Source organism: Rana temporaria, chromosome 5 (genome assembly GCF_905171775.1).
Source record: "Rana temporaria chromosome 5, aRanTem1.1, whole genome shotgun sequence".
NCBI lineage: Eukaryota > Metazoa > Chordata > Amphibia > Anura > Ranidae > Rana > Rana temporaria.
In genome coordinates this window covers 238,315,636-238,339,437 of record NC_053493.1, presented here as the reverse complement: position 1 = coordinate 238,339,437, position 23,802 = coordinate 238,315,636, and the positions used below count along the sequence as shown (strand labels likewise).

At 41.5% G+C, this 23,802-nt stretch overlaps 1 protein-coding gene across 1 annotated transcript in view; it reads right to left on the bottom strand.

The window, feature by feature from the left end:
- The window catches only part of GMDS (GDP-mannose 4,6-dehydratase), a 699,766-nt gene that overhangs the window by 435,355 nt on the left and 240,609 nt on the right, over positions 1-23,802 (bottom strand). The window contains exons 6-7 of the mRNA XM_040353629.1: positions 1,390-1,582; positions 792-896 (exon numbers count right to left, since the gene is read on the bottom strand). Coding sequence (XP_040209563.1) covers positions 792-896; positions 1,390-1,582 — 298 coding nt within the window. The remainder of the gene's footprint in view (positions 1-791; positions 897-1,389; positions 1,583-23,802) is intronic.

Below are 23,802 nucleotides of genomic sequence, written 5' to 3'. Positions count from 1 at the left end.
GGACTGTCATCTACAGTGAGGGGTTCCAGGGTTTATGTCGGATATATAGTCCCCCCCCCCCCTTTCTTTTTTGCTAGGAGACTTCGTAGAGCTTTTGGTGGAAAAAGTCTCCATTTGTAGGTCCACATCTTACTTGGTAACCAAATGACATTGGTCTTCGCTGTTCACAGATCTTTTTACATGCGCGTTAACTAATGCTCTGTGCTTGCTGGGAAACCTGCTGCTGAATGAAAAGGCTGACTGTAGAGGACACGAAGCCCACGTTCACAGCGAGCTGATTTGGCATGTCAAAATCCGCAGCTATTACCTGCAAGGACACCGTCCGAATCAGTGAAATGACGACTTTGCGGAGCCCTTACGGATTCCCAAAAGTAGTTCCTGTACTACTTTTGGCGACTTAGGGGGCAATTTGAAGTTGAACACATGCTGGTTTGAAATTGTGCGAGTTCAGCTGTAGTCGCACGGTTTCTAACCTGCAGTCAGTGCGAACCTAGGCTAAAAAAGGTACAAGAGTTTTGTGGAACCCATTAGGAGCACCTTGTCGGTTAGGGACTGACTGAATTATTTGGTGGCTTGGATGAGCAGACATTTAGTATGTAAGGTGGGGCATGCTGAACTGTTATTGAAACCTCCTAAATACTTGCAGACACTCCCCCCCCCCCCCCCCCAAAATTTTAATACTACATGATGCAATAAAAAATATTATTTATATGGTTTTACATTGGGCATGCCTACAACTGCCTAATGCACATCTTATTCTTATATTGTAATTTTTAAATGGGTTTACTAACCTCTACGAGGGCTCTCATGGTTGAATAGAATACCATTGACTGCAAACAGGTTATATGCTTCCCTGAAATTAACCACAATCCAGTAAGCATACAGTTTTGCTGCACCTGAAAGAAATGAAATACAGAAGTTAAAACACTTAAAGATTTTCAAAGTAAAAAAAAAATGCATGTTAGGTGTGGATTGCAAGATAAGCTAGCATACAAATTATCAGCCCTCATTCCTCCCACCATAATTTTTCCCACAGCCCTGCACTGGGAATGAGGAAGCTGAAGGAGTAGTCCACTGCAGAAGCATAGGGGAGCCACGTCTGAGGAGTGGGAAATCCAATCAAGCGGGGGGCGGAGCCAAGCCCTGCTGTCTATGGACGAAGCAGCAGGACACGGGAGCGTGCCCGTACGGGTGTTCTCAAAGGAGAGCTCTTCTCCGATGGGGCACTCGAGAAGAAGCCAGGAGCCCCCGCGGAGGGACACCAGAAGAGGACCGGGGCCACTGTTTTTTTTTTAAACAAACCTTTACAACCACTTTAGTGCAAAAAACCTTTTGGTACCATATGCCCTTGTGTAATCTTCCCACTCATGGCTGTAAATATATACTAACCGTATGGCGATCGAGGGTAAAATGGTGTGGTTTCCTTCTGGGGGATTTCCTGCACTTTTCCATACAGTTCACTTGTTGAGGCTTGATAGAACTTTACTGTCTTAATTAGGCCACAGGTCTTCACTGCATCAAGTAGTCGCAAAGTACCTACACCATCAACATCTGCTGTGTATTCTGCCAGGTCAAAGGAAATCTGAAAGAAAAGAAATGTATAAACATACTGATAAAGCGATGTACTGTACCACTAAAACAAAAAACTGTATATGCCTTCAAGGTCTCATGCACACTGGACATTTTTGCCATTTCTAAGGGCGTCATGTTTTTTTTTTCCCCTGCCTCTAAACTCCCCTGCATGGTAACCTGTGTGTCCTGCACACACACAGGCTTTTAGCAGTGTTAAGTGGCAGGAGAGTTTAGAGGCAGAAAAAAAAAAAAAAAAAACACTGCCGGTGCAGCCGAGTCTTGGCAGGAAAAAAAAAAAAAAATTCTGCTAAAAAATTCAAAATGCGCCTGAACACCAAGCGCGTTAATTCATTTCAATGACCAGAATTATTCTGGACATTGAAATAAACGCCCAAGCTCTTGACGTCTGTAAACACACTAAAAGCTTGTAAACGTGACTAAAGCTTTTACACGCGTCAGGGTTTTTTTCTGCTGCCATGAGGAAAGGCTTCTAGGAGAGTTTGCAAAACTTCCCGTGTGCATGAGACCTGAAGCTTAATCTACCAACCTAAAGTGCAGTTTGAAGTAATAAAAGAGCAAATTGTGCCACAACAATAAACTTACAAAAATACACATGGTGTTCTGTTCAACACTAAATAAAAATGTACAAAAATTAAATATGAAACACTACTGGTCCAAAAAAACACCAAAAAAACAAAAAACAAAAAAAATAAAAAAAAAAAAACACAAAGAGATCCATTAAGCCCAACAAAAAAATATATCCTGAACCTAACTGGAGCAACAGAACTGTATAATTACTTTAATTTCTCACTTACCCTCCCCTCAAAAGTTACACTAAGACAAAAATGGGGGCATCACAGATTCAATGCGAGTTTAGACAGCGAAAAAGGATATTAGAGAAGATTTCATAAATATATTTTAAGTGAGCTTGTGCCTCAAATATGAACACCAGTTATCTAGTCTGAACAAGCAGTAAAACTGCTTTAAAAGTCCTCCGCATTTACCTCTAGCTGTAGGGATTGTGGAGAACGTCATCTTCAAAGTTCACAAAAGAATGACACTGAAATCTCAGCTTCTTTCCCAATTCTTTTTATTGCACGAGGCACACAAGGTAAATTTGTCAACATAAAGAGGTTCTAATTAAAATAAACATGTGTAGTGCTAGACCTAATATCAATCATATTTGTAGTGAATCCATAAGTAGTCCCATGCATAGTTGGTGTTACCCACTTACATACTGTATTGCATTATGAGATTTTATGTGTGGTTTTCATTTTAATAAAACTTGAAGTGACGGAAAGCACTTTTAATGCTTTGCTGTGGAACTCTGGGAAGGGAGAATCATTGGGGGCTGTCTAAAGTGCTGAAAACCAGCCAGGTGCCATGATTACCAAGATGGGTTTGTATACTATTTGAGACCTCCTGTGAGACCTCCCTAGGTCTTTATATGGGTGAGCATAAGGCCAGGTTTACACTATTGCGAATTGGATGCGGGGGAAATTGCATAGCAGGAGATTGATATGAATGGGGACAACAGTTGTGAGCCAGTTCTTATTCAAGATCAAAGGTGCCCAATAGAGTTGAAGTCAGGGCAAGCCACTCAAATTCCTCCACCAACACTACCCTCACTGAAGTCAGATTTTTTTTTTGTGGGGGGGGGGGGGGATTAAACTGGGGGGAAAAAAACAGGGCTGTGGAGTCGGAGTCGGGGGAAATTTTGGGTACCTGGAGTCGGAGTCGGAAAACAATGCACCGACTCCTACTAAATTTAGATTGGAATTAAAAAAAAAAGCAAGTTTAAATGTCCCAATGCACAAAAAGTTATAATTAATGACTTCTCTACTGTAAGAATAAAGACCAATGCATGCAGTGCCTCACGTAACCGCAAAACGAACACGTTAAGTGACCGTGAAGAAGCATGCTTTTCATGTGCTTCACTATATGGCACGCAACGCACAATTAGGAGCTGCAATACTTATACTTTCCATAGTGTTGTGTTCTGCTTTTACAGGGAACGCATGTTAGAGAACCAGTAAGTGTCCAAATAAAAAAATTCCAACAGGAGTTTTATAAAGCACTAAAAGAAGTTGAAGAGTATGATCGCTCATCAAAACTTACTGTTGAAGAAGCCATCCTTGTTTATCCAGAGATCGTTAGTGATGTGGCCAATATAGTTACTGCAATGCCACCCACCCAAGTCAGTGTCGAAAGATTATTTTCAGCCCTAAAAATAATAAAGTCTGACTTAAGAGCCTCTATGAAAGAGGATCTGGCAGAGGCAATTCTCTTCCTTAGAACTCTACATTGAATTGATTTGCATTTGCTAAGCCTAGAACTACATTTCAAGATTAATATAAACCATTTCTAGGTTTTACAGATTTTGTTTTTGGTTCATTATAGATAAGCTTTGTTTTTGTTCTAAAACAACCAAATAATGTGGTTTGTATTTTTGAACTGGTAAAGATCCTGTTCCTGATGTTTATGCCTGCTGCTACTATCCAGTCACTTGATTGTTTTCATTGTGTTTGTCTTTTGCTTAAACTGTGCAATACAGTAGACTGTTGGCTTCCTAGCCAGTAGTCCTGTGGTAGGTTGCGTTTCTTTCCCTCAAGGAATGTATAAAATACATTCGCATATTAATACAGAGGAGTCGGGGAGTCGGAGTCGGCAGTACATAAAACTGAGGAGTCGGAACATTTATCTACCGACTCCACAGCCCTGAAAAAAACAAAACAAAACAAAAGCACATGTATTCAACTATGTTACCAATTTAAATCTGTTAAAAAAAAAAAAAATATTTAGACAGAATAGACAAAGTTATTTGGCATAAAGCCAAGGGATGCCCAAAATTATGTGCTCATCCTATAGTATGGGAAAAACATTTGAACAGTGGCTAACTGTAAAAAAACAGTTCTCTTCTCAAATGCATGTCGCTTAGATGCCGATACATTAGACTTACCTTGCACAGGTTTTATTTTCCCTCATGTGCAGGTATACTATAGATACGTCAGGGCCATCATAAAAGTGCATGTGACGCCAGGGCTCAAGTGCAGGGTGCCTCACTACAAGCTGCACATTTCTCTTTGCTAATCCCGAGAACTGCATAGCAGACATGGACCTGCTATTCCGCCCGCTTCGCCGATTGTGGCCCACGACCAGTTACCAATTCGCTTACGTGGCCCTTGCACTTCAAAAGGTCGGGCACCCCTGCTCTAAATGGTATACATTATGGCAAGTATTATGGCAGCATCACTCCTGTGATGCAAAACAGAGGCTGTGATAGCTGCTGTAAGGGACATTTTGCCCATCTTCCCTTGTCATGTGAAATGTCAAATGACCAGAGAACTGAGGAAGTGGTAGGCACGGAGCTATACTAGATGAAAATGTATTCAAAAAGATGAAACTCTTGTAGTAACTGTACTTTGGGAGGTTAAAACTGATAAAATATTTTAATACATGAAGTGGGTCAATAAAAATCCCTGGGGAGTCAGTTCCCTACTACATTGCACAAATGTTCTCAAACAATGAAAGCTTGCTGGCAATAGCAAAAATCAGGATGATCAATGTGGATTCGTATTTAATAGCAGATCAGAGGGGCTGCATATATGCATGCAACTGTTTGCCTGGAGTTCAGATTTGCACACAACAGCATTTTTGTGTCTTGGCAATGTGACCCACTGGTCCCATTGCAAACTCAAAATTACTTCCTGTGATATTGTATAAAAAAAAATGAAAAGAAGTGTAAGCCATCCAGGAATACATGCCCCTAGTAGTCATGATAGAATAAATATTAAAGTAGAACTCCAAGCAGGAAACCAATGCAAGCAGGTACAGCTTGGTAGAAAAGAAATGCCCTCTCACTACACACACAGTGCAGTGTACAGTCTCAGAATCTGGTCATCTGCATCAAGCATTAAAGCAAGGTGAAAGGCAATGAAGTATACACAAACATTCAATCACGTACAAGGGAATAAAAAATAAAAATCCTTTGTGCATGACAATGTTTGAACAGTGGTAATTAATTGCATTAGAGTCCATTTACCATTTTGTCCAATTAGAGTCCAAGTACCATCAGTGCTTTAAATCCATTGCCCAGACACACTGTTGGCGTTTTGCCCAGATGGAATATAAAATCCCTCATTTATAGCAAATTAGTAATTTTAAAACAAAATCTAAAAAACAAAAATATCAACCAGAATGAATAACGGGATTTTACAACTAGACCTACAGTTTAACATCGTGGTTCAACTTAACCCAGCTAGGAAAAAAAGAAAAGACTAATTTCAGACAAGGCCAATACATTCGAAATTGATAGCCGTAACATCTCAAAAAAATTGGGCCAAGTTTACCATGATGTAGCATCTCCTCTCAACACCACTCTGTAAATATCTGGGAACACAGGCCAATGGATGCTGGAGATTTGGAATAGGAATGTTGTCCTATACTTGCCTGATATAGCATTTTAACTGATCAACAGTTCCGGGGTCGTTGTCAATTTTGTTGTTCTAAGATGCACCAAATCATTTTTGAATAGGTGAAAAGTCTGGACTGCATGCAGGCCAGATAAGCACCCAGGCTCTTTTACTATGAAGATATGCCTTTGCCACAGATGCAGCAAACAGTTAAGCATTGTCCTGCTAAAAAATGCAAGAACATCCCTGAAAAAAGACAGATAGGTAGATTCAGGTAGAGTTAGGCCGGCTTATCAGTAGATAAGCCGACCTAACAAAGAATCTACGCCGACGTATGATTAAGTGTATGCTCAAACAGAGATGCGCTTAAACATATTTAAGATACGACGGCTTGCGCCGTCCTATCTTAGATTGCAATATTTTGGATGGCCGCTAAATGGCGCTTCCATTGCGGTCGGCGTAGAATATGTAAATGAGTTTGTACGCCGATTCACGAACGTACGCCCGGCCGCCGCAGTCGATTTACGCCGTTTCCGTAAGGCCTTAGGAGGCTATTAGGTGGAATAACAATGTTAAAGTATGGCCGCCGTTCCCGCAGCAAGGTTCGAATTTTTAACATTGTTTGCGCAAGTCGTCCGCGAATCGGGATTTACGTCCACGTTGAAATCAATAGGCCTGTGCGGCGTACGTAACCGCAATGCACACTGGGAAATGTAGTCGCCCGGCGCATGCGCAGTGTTTAAAAACCGTCAAAAACGTGAGGTCAAGCCTCATTACCATTAAACACGCCCCCCCCCCCCCCCAACTCATTTGAATTAGGCACCCTTACGCCCACCGCATTTAGACTACGCCGCCCTAAGTAAGGAGGCAAGTACTTTGAGAATACAGTACTTGCATCTCTTACTTAAGGCGGCGTAGTGTAAACACGCTAGGCTACGCCGACCTAGATTTGCGCGCCCCTACCTGAATCTACCCAAGACAGTCTAGATGGGAGCATATGCAGCTTTAAAACCTGGGTGAGGAAATGAAGGGCGCTTCTGGATAAAAGCATCTGGCTAGAGAGGATGTCCACAATGGAGGTGGGTGTAGGTTAGGCACATAGACATCTAAAACATAGCACATGGGCAGCACTTTGAAGGAAGCAAAAACTCTGAGCAAAGAAACAGAAGGCGCCTCCAAGTGCAGTAACATCAAGACTAATGGTCAAATGATTAAAAAAAAAAAACTTACTAGCTTAATGAGGTTAAAAGGGCCTTTAGCTGTATAAAGCAGGTCTCTGTCAGACACAGAGACCTGCTTTATACAGCTGAAGTAGCTCAATATCCCATAGCTGACCTCAAAGAGGGACTGCATTCCATAAAAGTCAGTAATATTGGACCATCTTTGGAAATATTACCGCTGGACTTGTAAACGATGAGTCCTTTTATCCATTTAAGTTAGTACGTTTTTGTAATCATTTGGCTATATAAAGTCTTGATGTTACTGTATATAGAAGTGCCTTCTGTTTCTTGCTGTAAAGCCTAGATATACTGTATATTTCAGCATTAATGGTGCCTTTCCAGATTCCATACACACTAATGTACTCCCATATCAGAGATGCAGGCTTTTGAACTGAGCGCTGATGATTCTGAAGGGTCCTCTCCTCTCGCCTCGAGGAGGCACCATGGTTGCCAAAAAATGACAAATTTTGATTCATCTGACCACAATATTTTTTTTTCACTTTGCAACAGACTATTTTAAATTAGCTTTGGCCCAGAGAAGATGGCAGCGTTTCTGGATCATGTTTAGATATAGCCGCTTCTTTGCATGATAGAGCTTTAACTTGCAATTTTAGATGGCACGGCAAACGGTGTTCACAAGCAGGGATTTTTGGAAGTATTCTTGAGCCATACTGTGGTGTCCATCCCACAATCATTTTTGTTTTTAATGCAGTCTTGTCTGAGGGCCCGAAAATTATCTTTTCTGCCTAGCCCACAGATGTTTCTCCATAATTATCTGAAATTTTTGATATCATGTACTGTAGATATAATTAAAGACTTTGCAATGTTACATTAAGAAGCATTCTGAAATTGTTCAACAATTTTTAGCTGCAGCCTTAGACAGATGGGTGAACCTCTTTCCATCTTTACTTCTGAAAAACAGACTCTCTAAGATGCTCTTTTATACCAAATTAGGTTGCCAATTAGTTGAAAAATGTTTTCAGCTCTTCCTCGTTCGTAGCACTTTGCCATCTTTTTGTTGGCCTGTCCTACCTTTGAGAGGACTTGCCGCCATTAATTGCAATATAACAATTTTTCTCCTAAAAATTTAAAATTTTCTCAGGTTTTGAACTGATAGGTTTTCCATTTTCAATTGTGAATTGAATATGGGTTTTCAGGAAAATGGCAAATCATTGCATTCCGTTTTTATGTAGATTTTACTATAGATTACACACACAGCTGTCCATACATATTGGACACGGCACAATTTTTTTTCCCGGTGTAGCACCCCCTTACTTTCAGTATGGGCACTACGCTAAAGTTAGTGGGGAATGGGAGAGTTATTTTGCTCCCATTCATAATTTGTTAAATTATGGGCTGCTGTCATTCCTGAACTGTTCTGTGGGTCAGTCTGCGCTCCAGGGATGCTATCCCATCCCTGGGCGACAGTTGGCGCTAGAGGGATTCTGGAGGAGCCGCTTTTCCCCAGCAGCCAATTAGAGGAGTTTTCCCCCGCAAGGCATGCTGGGGTTGAGTATATCTGTGGCAGACGCCATTCTTTTTGGTCCTTCGCGGGTTCGAGGTGCGGCAACCACCTTTACGGTGTGCGCATTTAACGGACCCCGGCACTATGGCCTACCATGCTGGGGCTGCATGCTACGTGGAGCTCCACATTGTGGTTAAGGGGCCCCAGTGATTTACTGGGTCCCCGCTTACGGAGAAGATCCCAGGCTGTATGCCGTTCGGTGAGGGATAGGCTTGAGGAGAACCCGGAGGCAGGTTGTCCAAGAGGGCTTCAACAAACCATCGGGGATCTGGGTGACCGGACACTGGCAGGTGCACTTTGACTGTCACCCGGTGACCCCAACTTAATCTACTGGGAGGATTTGCTCAATCTAATTTAGCTCATCCAAAAGTACTAGGCCTGTGGCAGAGGCCCTAGAGCCAGGCCTGTGGCAGAGGCCTGTTCCTCCCAGCAGCCTAAAGTGACACTTCGGCTGCCAGGCTCGTGGCAGGAGCTTGTCCCGGGCACTTCACCCACTCTGGCTAGAGTGGCGACAAACTATCTACTACTGTACTACTGAGAGCAGGATTGCTCTCCCATATCCCGGCCTGATACTGAAAAGTTCTCTCTTGCTTCATCAACCTTTTCTCCCTATTTGATGTTGGTCATGTTGGGCCGAGAATAAAGCATTCAGAAAACCTTTGAGGACTGGACATTCGCTTACTCATCAACTTCACCCCTAGACAAAAGGTGAGAGGTAACTTAATACGCCGATCCCAAAACAACCAGTGGCTCCTGCGGGGGTAGCGCTACACAGGTATTTACCAAAACATTCAAGCTATGGTTCCATGATGGCTAAGAGCTAAAAATGCACACTCATGTTTAATTTGGGTATGTACATTCAAATCGGAGAAAGGGTTTAGGAATTACATTTCTTCAGAATAGTCATCCCCCTTTTTTTTTAAAGGGATCAAAAGTAATTGGACAATTGAAACAAAAGCGGTTTCATTGCCAGGTGTGGGCTACTCCTTTGTTATATCTTCATCAATTAAGCAGGTAAAAGGTCTGGAGTTGATTTTAAGTGTGGTATTTGCATTTGGCGTTTATTGCTGTGAACCTACAGCATGCGTTCAAGAGAGCTGTCCATGCAAGTTTAACAGGCCATTGTAAGGCTTAAACAACAAAACAAAACCATCAGAGATATAGCAGCACCATTAGGAGTGGCCAAATCAAAAGTTTGGTACATACTGAGGAAAGAACAACGCACTGGTGAGCTTCCCAACATAAGGCCTGGACATCCAGTAAAACAATGGTGAGTGATTGCAGGATCCTTTCTATGGTAAAGAAAAACCCATTCACAACATCCAGACAAGTGAAGGACACTCCAGGAGGTGGGCTTATCATTGTCAAAGTCTACAATCAAGAGAAGAAGACTTCAAAAGAGCAAATAGAGGGTTCACAAGGTACAAACCATTTATAAGTCTGGAAAAAAAGCCAGACCCGTTCTGGAAAAGCATTCTTTGGACGGTTGAAACTAAGATTATTCTGTACCAGAATTACGGGAAGAAAAAAGTGTAGAGAAGGCTTGAAACAGCTCAAGATACAAAAGCACAAAAGGTCATCTATAAAACATGGTGGAGGCAGTGTGATGGCATGGGCATGCATGGCTTCCAGTGGCACTGGGTCATTGTTTTTTTTTATTGATGTGACAGAAGACAGAAGCAGTCAGATGAATTCTGCAGTGTTTAGAGATATACTGTCAGCCAAGATTCAGCCAAATACACAAAGTTGATTGGACAGCGGTTCACAGTACAGATGGACACTGGCCGGAAAGCAACCCCCGAAGCTTTTGAAGGAAAGAGGTGGAATATTCTGCAATAGCAATTCAATCACCTGATCTCACCCCAATTGATCATGCATTTTACTTGAAGGCAAAACCAAAGGCAAAAAGACCCACAAAGAACTGAAGACAGCTGCAGTTAGAGCCTGGCAAAGCACCAGATTCTGAGTCTCGGGACATCTGACCTCAGTAGTGATTCCACAAGGGTTCTTGTGTTGGACAACTGTGCATCACAAAATTGCCAAAGTTAATGTACAGAAGACCCCTTATATTTCTGGGTTGATCCATATGACATTAAAGCTCAATTCAAGTTGAACACCAGCCTAAGTTACCGTTTTCAGCCAAGTGATATTTTCTTTCATTGGACTAAAAATACCTCTCCTTTTTTTAAAAGGATTCTTAACCTGGTGTGTTAGGCATGCGACTATGCCTTATCCTGAAGGAAAACTACAGGATTTATATAGCGTCAACAGCTTATGCAGCACTTTATAAAGAGGGACAGTAGGATTACAATATACCTCAATACAGAAGGTGGCCCTGCTCAAGGAGCTTACCTTTTGTACCACCTCTGCCACCCTTTAGATTGTAATAGCTGCAGGGGATGATCTAATGGCAGTGACTCGGGTACAGTTTTTAGGTGGAGCAAGCTTTCCTGATTAAGTGAGTTTGCAAGGTGTGACGGATCTCAGATACCCCAGGTGGGCAACTCCGACAGACCTGTGTCTCCTGTCCTCAAAACACACCTGCAGCCTCGCCACAACCAGCCCTTAACCCCCCAATCACGAGGCAAACCACACAAGTGTTAAGGGTTAAACATGCAGCGCATAAACTTTAATACAAAACATACACCTTTAAATAGTTAGGGACACTCCCCTTAGCCTTGTCATAGAGGGGGTAGGGGACAAGGAAGAACCAATGGAAACTCAACACTTTTACATTGAAACAACTACAGTTGAAACACATAAAAAAAAGGGATAAGCAGGCAGCCCCTCCTCACACATCCCCTGCTGAGAGATGTCTCCAGTCCAGACTTTTAAATGTGCAGAGAAGGTTGGTGATGTAGCTATGGATGGCCTTGTATGTTGTGGTTAGTATTTTGAAAATTATACGATGAGGTATGGGAAAGTCCGTGAAGAGATTGGCAGCAGTCACGGATTGGTTAGTAAGGTGTATTAGTCTAGCAGCAGTATTCATAATAGACTAAGGGGGATAGCCTGTGAAAAAGTAGGGCAGTGAGGAGGGAGTTGCAGTAGTCAAGGCAGAAAATAACCAAGGAGTGAATAAGTTGTTGTGTTTCGGCATTAGTCAGGAAGATTAGCCAGTGATTGGATGTGGGGGCTGAAGGCGAGGTCAGTCTAGGATTACACCCAGCACCCTGGTGTGTGTGTGTGTGTGTGTGTAGGGACCAATGATTGGATCGTTGATCAAGTCAGGAGGAGCAGACTTGGAAGGAGGAAATATTAAAAGCTTAGTTTTAGAAAGATTGTGTTTGAGGAAGTGGTGCGTCATCCATACTGAGATTGAGGGTGTGAAGTCGAGAGATGGATCTCGGTGTCATTAGCATAGAGTTGTATTGGAAGTCATGGGAGGTTATCAACTGGCCCTTGAAGTTTTTCTTTAGAAAGCAAAAACAAGTTATATAGGTGCCCCAGGATGACCTAATTTGTGACGAAACATGTAGGGTTAAGCGACGAGCTGACATCTATCTAGAGTCCCGACGAATGGGTTTACTTGGTTGTGTGCCAACCAACATACCAAACGCAAGGTGCTTTTACATAATTACTGTTGTAAGTGTATTTTTAATTACATAATAAACCAACCAAGGATTTTATGCTATGTGGAGCCTTTGGGTTTATTTTTGGTGCCCAATACCTTTCCTACTCCGAGTGACATCAGAAGCGTGGCTGGGTTTTGAGAAACAGGCGCACACCGAATCCCTGTAATAAGGGGTCTACAGGAGCTAGTAAGCCGTTTCTACAGCTGGTGGAGGATTCACTGCCGTTTTTGGTGATGGACGATACACTGCCATTAAGGAGTTTGATCTATTATCACATTGCTTGTGGACATATATTTCCACAGATGGTTATCCATATGGATACACCTATAGACTTCACAATTAATGTTTAGCACGATTCTTAATTACGTTTTATTTACAGGTTTTTGAGACTGTTACACAAAAGAACTGCCGCTTGCATAGTCTCTAGGGCTAGATAGGGTTTATTGCACACTTTATATATTTTTTATACATGGTACATTGACTCAATAATGCCCAAACATACTCATCTCAAAGTCTCCTTGTTCAGCTATCAATCCCATGCATCTACATTTAAATCAAATGTGTAAAACTGAAGGAGCTATTGCAGGTTTAGACCCATTTCATACTGGGGGGGGGGGGGGGGTTTGCAGGCACCATTACGCTAAAAATAGCGCCTGCAAACCGACCTGAAACAGCAGCTGCTGTTTCTCCAGTGTGAAAGCCTGAGGCCTTTCACATTGGAGCGGTGCGCTAGCAGGACCGGTCCAAAAGTCCTGCTAGCTGCATCTTTGGAGCGATGAAGGAGCAGTGTGTTTACCGCTCCTTCCTGTTGAAAGCAACGGAAAACCGCGGCTATACTGCCTGCAATGCGCCTCTCCTGCGGTATTAACCCTTTTTCGGCGGCTAGCAGGGGATAAAACTGCGCCGCTAGCAGCCGAATACTGGCGCTTTACCACCATCGCACCTCCCGCCCCAGTGTGGAAGGGGCCTTATATTGTTTTAAATATGCACATGATAATGTACACTTGTTGCAACAAAAAAAAAACTGTTCCTTAGGGTCCCATTTATATTTTTTGCAATGCAGTAATGCATGTGACGTCAAGCATTAAAGCAGTTATTTGAATAGAATGGTCTGCCGTATGCACCAACAAAAATAAAATTCAGATGTGTCCACATTTGTAACGCAATGTACTATGGTGAGCCGTTTCACTGCTATGGGGTGTCACTCAATGAATCTCAAAGCAGGTGACATGTTGCCATGCATTACCGCAATGCAAAAATGCAAATGTGTCCTTAATATCTACTTTGGGAATGTTTACATACTTCAATTGCATGCCAATTTTATGCTCAACTGAATAGGTATGGAATATGCAAGAGAAATGGAAAACGACCCTCTAGCTCACAATTAAATTTCCATTCATCTTTATGTCCCTAAAACATTACAGCTGAAACATAAAGCCACTTGCCTCTTCTGTCCTGCAATGCCATCTTCATTGCAAAAAGGAGTACTACACAGGATCCCATCCAAAAAAAAAACCCTTCCTTCCTTAGAATGTTTTTTTCCCCCCTTAAAAGTATATTTATTTAGCCTGCAGACATGTCAGTTTCCGGCATAATGCTAAAGTTACATTATACAAGTAGGATTGTTCAGTCAGATATGTGCACTCAAAAAAAAAAGGGGGGGGGACTCTGCAGCTGAGCCAGGTTCACAAATTCATGCATCATGTTTTTAGCTCATTTCTTTAGATTTTTTTCCACAAGCTGGATATAAACACATACACACACACTATATTGTCAAAAGTATTAGGACAGCTCATCTGCCTATACACGCACATGAACTTTAATGGCATACCAGTCTTAGTCCGTAGGGTTCGATATCGAGTTGGCCCACCCATTGCAGCTATAACAGCTTCAACTTTTCTGGGAAGGCTGTCCACAAAGTTTAGGAGTGTCTATGGGAAGGTTTGACCATTCCTCCAGAATCACATTTGAGGTCAGGCACTGATGTGGACTAGGTGGTCTGGCTTGCAGTCTCCACTCCAATTCATCCCAAAAGGTGTTCTGTTGGGTCGAGGTCAGGACTCTGTGCAGGCCAGTGAAGTTCTTCCACCACAAACTCGCTCATCCATGTCGTTATGGACCTTGCTTTGTGCACTGGTGCGCAGTCATGATGGAACAGAAAGGGGCCATCCCCAAACTGTTCCCACAATGTTGGGAGCATGAAATTGTCCAAAATGTCTTGGTATGCCAATGCCTTAAGAGTTTCCTTCACTGGAACCAGGGGACAAGCTCAACCCCTGAAAAGCAACCCCACCCATAATCCCCCCCCCCCCTTCACCAAATGTTTTGGACCAGTGCACAAAGCAAGGTCTATAAAGACATAGATGAGCGAGTTTGGGGGGGGTTAGGGACTGGACTGACCTGCACAGTGTTTTGACCTCAACCCGATAGAACACCTTTGGGATGAATTACAGCGAAGACTGCGAGCCAGGCTCTCTCGGCCAACATCAGTGCCTGATCACACAAATGCTCTTTAGGAAGAACGATCAGAGATTCCCATAGACACACTCCTGAATAGGGGTGCAACGAATCAAAAAAAGTCACGGATCGGATCATTTACGGATCAGCAAAAAATATATATATATATATATATATATATATATATATATATATATATATATATATATATATATATATATATATATATATATATATATATATATATATATATATATATATATATATATATATATATATATATATGATTTATGAAAAAAAGTCGGATTCAAGTCTGGGCTCTAGCTGGGCCAATGGCTCTATATGGTAATGTCCACCATTGCCCCCCACTCGTCATCACCATCACTGTTCCAGTCCAACATTGCCCCCACACTAGTAAACAGTAACACCAATAGCCATTTTAACATTGCCCCACTAGTATAATCATACAGTAATAGAAATTCCAACATTCAACTGAACTCACTGTACTCGGTTTGGTTGCAGTACGCGCTCTTGCAAAAATAGAAGATCCACGATCAGAGGGAGGGGTGATGACGTCATCGCGCACCGCCGCCGGGTGTACCAAGATGGCCGACCACTCCGGAGCTAGGCTGAAGCCGCGGCCTTTCCTAAGGCCGCAGTGGCGGTGCACTCCGTGGATCGCATTCTGTGCCAATCCAAACAGGTCGACCCGTTCGGATCACGGATCGGTCACGATCCATGCACCCCTACTCCTGAACCTAGTGGATAGCCTCCCCAGACCAGTTGAAGCAGTTATAGCTGCAAAGGGTGGGCCAACTCAATATTGAGCCCTACGGACCAAGACTGGGATACCATTAAAGTTAATGTGAATGTAAAGGTAGGTGTCCCAAAACTTTCGGCAATGTAGTGTACACACAAATGCCTGCCAAGTTAGCTCGTTCATAACCATTGGCCTTTGCAATATAGTCATACTGCTTAAAAAATATACCTGAAAATATTGTATAAATGGAATCAAAAAGCATCACACAAACTCATGGCTTACCATCTAGTTACAGGGTGACCAGCAGAAAAAGTTCAGGTCCCCTCCCCAGTAGGACGCTGATGTGCTGTGGGGCAGAACTTTGTAAATCTCAGGACTGGATTACAAAACTACAAATCATTTGGAAGGCAAAACTGCTAAATACACAGATAAAATACATAAATGTGAGCCGTTTTTGCCTGAAGTTCAGCTTTAAATCTCAAGGTTAGCCTCCTAAGTAAGCATGACTCAGATTCACATACTGAACCTTCAAACCTGGCTGGCAGACTACACAATGAACATACATGTGGGAAACATTTCCAGTATTACAAGACCATCACACTTTAAGGGTTTGAAGAGTCTAAAAACAAAATACACAATATAGACTATACCTGGGGTCATAATGTCACAATGAATGAGAAATCATGATACTGTAAGGAAGTACTTAAGATTGCCCTAGGGGGGGGCAATTATTTTTTGATAAGCACATTATAAAGATCTGTCAGCTCATCATTCATTTGTGAAATGAAAATTAAACAACATCTTTCAAGTCGTTCTTTAATTCAAGGCGCAAAATACTTTACTGAAGTGGCAGATAATCCGAGTAAAAATGTATGTGAAGATCAACCTCTATTCTGCTCATTACATATAAAAAGCAAGAAAACCCATAGTATGTGCAAGTAGTAATATTTTTACAGTGATTTTTATGTCAAATAATTTCTCGATCAGAAATCAGATATTTTGTATGGAATTGCCAACTACAGTAAAACCTTGGATTGATAGTAACTTGGTCTGAGGGTTTTGCAAGACAAGCAACTTTTTTTTTTTTATAAATTTTGACTTGTATATCAAGACATCGTTCATCACGTAGCATCATGGTCACAACCGAGTATAATTAAGAAAGGCGCCCAATACGTGCAGCAACTTTTGTCCTTTTTTTACGTTTGTTATGTTCTTAACTGATAAAAAAAAAAAAAAAATTAGAAGTGGAAAAAAAAAAAAAGGCACATCCAAGTATGCAGGCATCCGGGGTAAAGTTGTCCACATCATCCTCCGCGCCTCCATAGTCATCCCTTCCACGCTGTGCTCCACAAGCCCTTCAAGCCTCGCTTTCATATCACTCTACTGCAGGGAAGTCCTCCAGGTCACAATTGCAGACTGACAGCAGTGAGAGCCAGCGGTGCAGAGGGTGGTCCATGTGGACCGCTTTACCCCGGATGTCTGCATACGTAGATGGGCCTTTTTTAATCAACCAAGCGAGTTGTCAAATGTTGTATTTTTATTCAGGCCCGGATTGGGACAAAAAAAAAAGCTTGGGCATTTTAGACTGAGCAGGCTGGGGGGGGGGGGCGGGGGCAGCACCTTGTACCTCTGGACCCCTTTACATTACACAGCACCCTGCACATCTGGACCCTTTTACATTACACAGCACCCTGCACATCTGGACCCCTTTACATTACACAGCACCCTGCACCTCTGGGCTCCTTTACATTACACACCACACAGCACCTTGCACCACTGGACCCCGTTACATTACACAGCCCCCCACAAGTTTGTTACACAGACCCCCCTCCTAACAGTTCTGGACCCCCTGCATGTTACACTGGGGGGAGACGAGACATGCGGCCCACCGGGCACATGCCCGCTATGCCTCATGGCCTGCCTTTTATTAACGGAAACCACATTGCTACACTTAAAGGTGCCGCTCTTCTCTTTTATACTCTCTAGCTCTTGCTAGATTTTGCTTTTAATCCCATTTTAATGACTTTTCCCCATTTCCATCCAATAAAACTCAATGAGATTTAAAATAAAAAATAGCAACTAAATAAAATTCCGTTATAATGTTCAGTTAAAGAAAAGGAGTCTGAATTACATTTAACTGCTTGCCGTTTGGATACATCAGGCAGTCATACAGTATTGTATTGTTACTCTTTAGCAGGCAGAGATGAAAGGCACAAATGCAGCTATAAATTACATCATTTCTCTATCAGGGCTTTTTTTTTTGACATGTTAAAATATGCACGTTTTCTTCTATCTTTGGATCTGATAACTCATGATTGGTTAAGATGGAATTAACCTCTTATGATAACTACAACCACTGAAAAAAGTTTCAGACAATGTTCCCAGGTTAATACATGATCCATTAAGATGTATTGAAAAAACTTGTGCAGTTGTATCTGCAACCTGTGAATTGTGCAATCTTCTCCCTTCAATAAAAATTGAATGTCAAAAAAAATAAAAAAAAATAAAAAAAAGCTAAAAAAAAAAAAAATAATGACTATAAACACCCAAAAATTACACAGTATCATTTATATGTAGTACAGATTGGCCAATGTAGCTAAGGTTACAGCTATTCAAAAACACAAAGAACGACAGCTGTGATCCCGGAAGTGACGTGGTACACGTCGCTTCCGGGGGACGTCATTTGCATGACAGATCAGGGAACAACCCCAGAGTTTCTCCTGCTTCACTGGGGAAGTGGCTTCCCATGGGCCCCCTCGCCGCAGGCAGCTCTTTGAGAGCTTGATTTAATTACTTTTCTCCAGTGTATAAACGTACTTTGGTAAAAAATAAATAAAAAATTCCAATCTACTGAATAGTTTGTACAAGCTCGAATGTGGGAGGTGAGCAGTAGTAGTGCAAGGTGCTGTAGTGCAAGGATCAGGACAATAGGAGAATACATCGACTGGACAGCAAAATAAGTATATGGATGAGCTCCTTTCTCCATCAAGGGATGGGAGGGGGTCTAGACAGAAATGTGCAAATCTAAGGTCTGGATAAAAAATTCAAATCCTTTGACAGATAAAACAACTCTCGTTATATAAGCTCTGTATTTAGCCGTTTGCCTGGAGCTCAGCTTAAAAAGGTTTTGCTTGATCAATGAGAATTGTGTCAATGAACTGCCAGCAGTCATTAACAGACTCATTTACTCATGAACACATTGCAAAACTGTTTGCACTGTATTCTCTTTAAAAAGTCTCTAAAGTGGACAGGGGTTAGGAACCCCTGTCATGTTTTAACTGACATCAGTTTCCCTCGACCATTGTCATCAGAACTAAAGTGAGGAAGAACCCAAAATTTGGATTTATCAGAACAAGAATAGATGAGAAAAACTTCTATTGGGGACATCATTAGTGGCAACTCTCAAACTATTTCCTATTGCTTCCATTTGGGTTTAAAAGGACATAAAATTAAAAAAAAGGCCCATATCCCCAATGGGACAGATACCTGAGTGGGGTTCTAACCATAGCCTACTCTATCCAAAACAGAATGCAGAAACATATGGAATGTCCAAAACAATCACTTTGAGGAGTGAGCAACAGTCACTGACAGGATATAGAAGAAACAAGGAACCAATTGCAACCCAGGACTATGGATAACAGAAAAAGATCATATTTTCTCCACTGTCTATTGAGCGGAATGTCCAAAAGCAGAACAGCTAAGGGCCAACAAGCCATTGGCAGGAACCAGGACTACATGATTCTGAACAATAAAAAAAAAAAAAGGAAGTCCTTTGCAGGGAAGAGGATTTAGCCAAAGGCTACAGGAAGCTACAGCGGATCAATTTGGTATTTTATCAGACCAGAACAAAAAGGGGGTTAGCTCCACTTGAAAAAGCATGCCCACACCAGCAGGATGCGGTGAGAAACACCAAAACGGGTGGAAAAAGGAAATTGCTCGACAAGAATAGACCAACAATGAAACCCAATATTAAATAAATAAGATAGATAGATATCCATCTCTATATATCTACAGACCTAGTCTGCACTGGGGTGATTGAACAGTCTTTGAGCAACCTGTAGGTGTTTTTTTAGCCAAGACAATGAAAGCAACATATCAGAAAATAGGGCTCTTCCCTAATATAACCCATCACAATGAAATTTCGTTAGAGGCAGCAGAGACCATGGCAATGTATAATACATACTAACTATTCTTGAAATGGTCAGTCCACACAAGTTTTATTTTAGTTATAGATGGAGCTGGACCCCTGACTTGTATGTCCTGAATACTCCCCAACAATAAGGCCTCCCTGCTATAATACCTGACTTTATTCCTGATCGTTTTAGGCTTCCACCAATCTGTTGCATTCTCCAACTATACTATAAAATTAAAACTGCAAAAGGGAAATTGGGATACTCTAATGGTAACAGTATAGGTACAAACCCTAGAACTCAAATGCAGATCTCACTAATAGAGTCTCTATGAAACAAATTAAGGAGGTACAATTCTCCAGCATCTTTAAGGGATTAGCAGTGCAATTTAATGTAATTCTTCAAAAAGCAGGAACAATTAAAAATGCTTATTTAATGCAGGCAACGCACTAAATGACAATTCTTGGTGCCGCATATTACACATTCATCATGTCAGCTGGAAAATGAATACATTTCCCTCAAGAAAAAGGCACAGTTTAAGTCTAAAGATTTCAGCCATGAACTGCTATCCCAACGTGGGAGTGAAGCGCTTTAAAAAGGTGATAAATGAAGCAGATATTTGGTGAGTTGTGGAGCATCTTGCAGAGATCATCAATTCAGTACTGTGCCCTCTGTGCATTACTCCCATGCAGTCTCAACCAAATGGAATGCTTCTCTACAGCTATGTAGTCTTGGTCTGTCACTAAATAGTGAATCATGTGCCCACCCAGCTTCCACTACTTCTCTCTTTACACATTTATGTATTTGAGGGAAAAAAAGGGTTTATGTGCAGTGTTCTTAAAGCAGGTGAAAAAGGAAAAAAGTCTAAAAATAAACTAAAGCAAACACCACATTTAGGAATTTGTAAGCTGCAATACATTTTTGTTTTCTGGGTTTAATACAGTGCAACCGCATAGTAAAACTTTAAACTTCATCGGGTGTGGGAAGTTGGGACAACATATTTTTAAAAAGGAGCTCATGCTGAGAAGACACCACTGTCGCCGCAACCAATCCCGGCTTTCACCTTGTAATGGGACAGTGGTTTGAGAGCCACTTGGAGTATCGGGAGGACATTTGCCTTCAAGCCCAAGAATTGGCATAGGGTCCTTTTTATGCTGCAGAGACCCGACTGACTTGTCCCTGTCAGAACACAATTGCACAGTGGGGGTGAGAGCTGTACCAACATCATGTAATTAGTAAGGCGACCTTTTGTTAGTTCAGCCACCCGAATTAAAATGGGGGCGGCAAACATCCACCCATCGACCCCCCCCGCCAGATGGTCAGTCGGGTCGGTCGCAGGCACCCCCCTAGTTGGTCACTCCAGCCCCACACTTACCCCATCTAGGTCGCAAGCAGCGCTTTCTCCAGGTGGAGTCTACTCCTCCTGGTGCTTTACAGCGGCTTTCCCTACATCTCCTCCCTCCTTGGTGACCAATGGGATTGCTTCTCCGCTCAGTCAAATCAGGAGACAGTCTCAGGTCCAGCTTCTCAATTGGCCGGGGGAGGAGAATCAGGAAGACAATAGCGAATAATAATGCGCCATTGTCACAACTGGGTGGGCTTGTGCGGAGTGCTCTGCCTAGAGCCCCTGGCTCTAATAACATGCTTCAAAATAAATAATTGAAAAAAAAATATTGGAATAAAATGGTTCCGGCGCCACTGCTTGTTCCTTTCTGGTAAAAGCCAGGGACCAAACAAGTTTACAAGGATATTTTACAAACTGTTCAAAAACACTTTTTGCCCTATATCCCCCTTCCATGGTCTTACGTTCCACGTTCCCTGGCACTAATTTGTCTGTGAATAAGGGCTTGCTTTTCTTTTTCTTACACTGTCCCATAAGCAAAATGCCAAGACATTCGATGTCAAACTACACCATGATACAATCAGCTGACCAGTTTCCCGCATTTTAAAGAGTTGGTGGCTCAATACCACGATAGTTACCCTACTTATGTGGACTATATGGATACCCCCATCGTTCAAAATCCCTCTCCCATGTGCACCAAGGAGTTTTCTCCCCACTCACTCAGCCTACAACTCTTCCCTCTACCTTGGTTTTCTTTCTATTCACCTAGGCTCCAATCCCAATAGTCTGTTTTCCGCTGTTTTAGTTCCATAAGTCAAGACAGTGCTATGAGCTCAGATCCTATAGCAAATTATGGGTATTGAACCTTACATTTCAAGCACCAGTTTGGGTTCACTAAAACAAACCAACTGCTACTCCTGATCTAGTGCCTCAGAAGTGACCCTGAAAGTGCACAGGACAATCCCAACTTAGTGTACCCATTTAATTTTCTTTAATGTTCAAACCTCTCACTGTGGATCACACACTGTATGTATAAAGAGATTGTCTACATGTGTGTTAACGTGCCTTTTTTCTGTAAAACTTAACCCCTTGACGCAGACAGTACGCAGATATGCGGCCTCACTGGACCAGGCTTTTCTCGTAGGGCTGCATATTTTCATATCGGTCTTTGTGCTGGGAGCATGCCCAGCACAGAGACCAGGGTCTAACCGAGAGCCCCGCGTCCCGTACAAATGATCAGGACCCGGAACTGGCTTACCCGATTGCTGCGATAGCCTTAGTCTTCCACAGTGATCAGTCACTGAAGTCTGCCCTGTATTGCTCTCCAAATAGAGGGAAGATATGCAGAGAGAAAGTAAAGAAAAAAAAAAGCTCAAAAGTAAAAGAAAATATACCTAGATCAAGGTTCGATCTAGGTCAGTGCCAGGGTTAGTGTTTGGGTCAAGTAAGGATCAAGTAAGGGTCAAAACGTCAAGGTCAGAGGTCACGACCCAGTATATTTTGGACCGGTTTAAAAAAAAAAAAGCTTTTAAAAATTAGTATCAGTGTGCTTTAGGTAGGATAAAAAAAAAAAAAAAAAGAGCCCTATTGCTTCTGGGTTGTACTACAGGCACAAATACACATGTGGCATTACTAACCGTGAGCAGAATTTATTTTGGGTGGTTTATTGAAGGTAGGTTATGAAAATAACAAGAAATATACAGCAAATAAAAAAATAAAAGAAAATTGTCCCGAACTAATTTTAAGATTAAAGACTAAAAGACCAAGATTAAAGATTAAAGACTAAGAAAAAAAGAAAAAAAACACACAAGGTATAATTCACCTGGATGCACAAAGTCTCTTTAAGCAACAAGTGTCAGAAATGGGCTTGGTCCAGAAGTGGTTAAAGCGGTATTAAACCCCAAAACAAAAATTTATATATAATATAATTTTAGTGTATATATATATATATATATATATATATATATATATATATATATATATATATATATATATATATATATATATATATATATATATATATATATATATATATATATATATATATATATATAACACAAACATACATACTATATATATATACACACACACACACACACACACACACACACACACACACACACCTCCACAGTCAATTAGTATGTATGTGTCAACTCTAGCTGCCAAGCATGACAGTACACACCGATGTAGCCCTAGGCACTGTTCAGTACACCACCTGCTTTAAGAAAGTGAGCTGCAGACTGCTATAAATACAATACACATCAGTTCCACAATAGATCTAGGCTAGTTCCATGATGTCACAATAAAAAGGAACATCTCTAAATAGAAACAAAAACCTTTTTTTGGCAACACAGAATATAAACTAATTAAGATACAAGTGGGAGCTTCAATGGCAGACAGGTCCTATTTAAATGAATACATGAATGTTGTGGAAGGTTAAAAAAAGAAAAAAATATATAGAATTTAGAATAAATGTAGAATATGAATAAGACAATAATCCAAATACATTATGAATTAATGTTATTTTAACCTCCCTATTCAACAAGGGAAACAATCTAATTTAGGATTTGTAAACAAGACGTTTTGCCAGATAAAATGTGTAGATGGATATCCAATCTTATAAACACCTGTTACAGATGAAAAACGAACATCTAAAAAAAGCAATCAAGCCTTTGAATCCATACATAGAACATTGGCTATACCTTGTCCAATTTTAAAAATATATTTGGAAGATCATGCACAATAATGAGGCACAAAAGAAGCATAGCATAAATTTGATGGCGATAAGGGCGCTCTGGTGGAGGTGGAT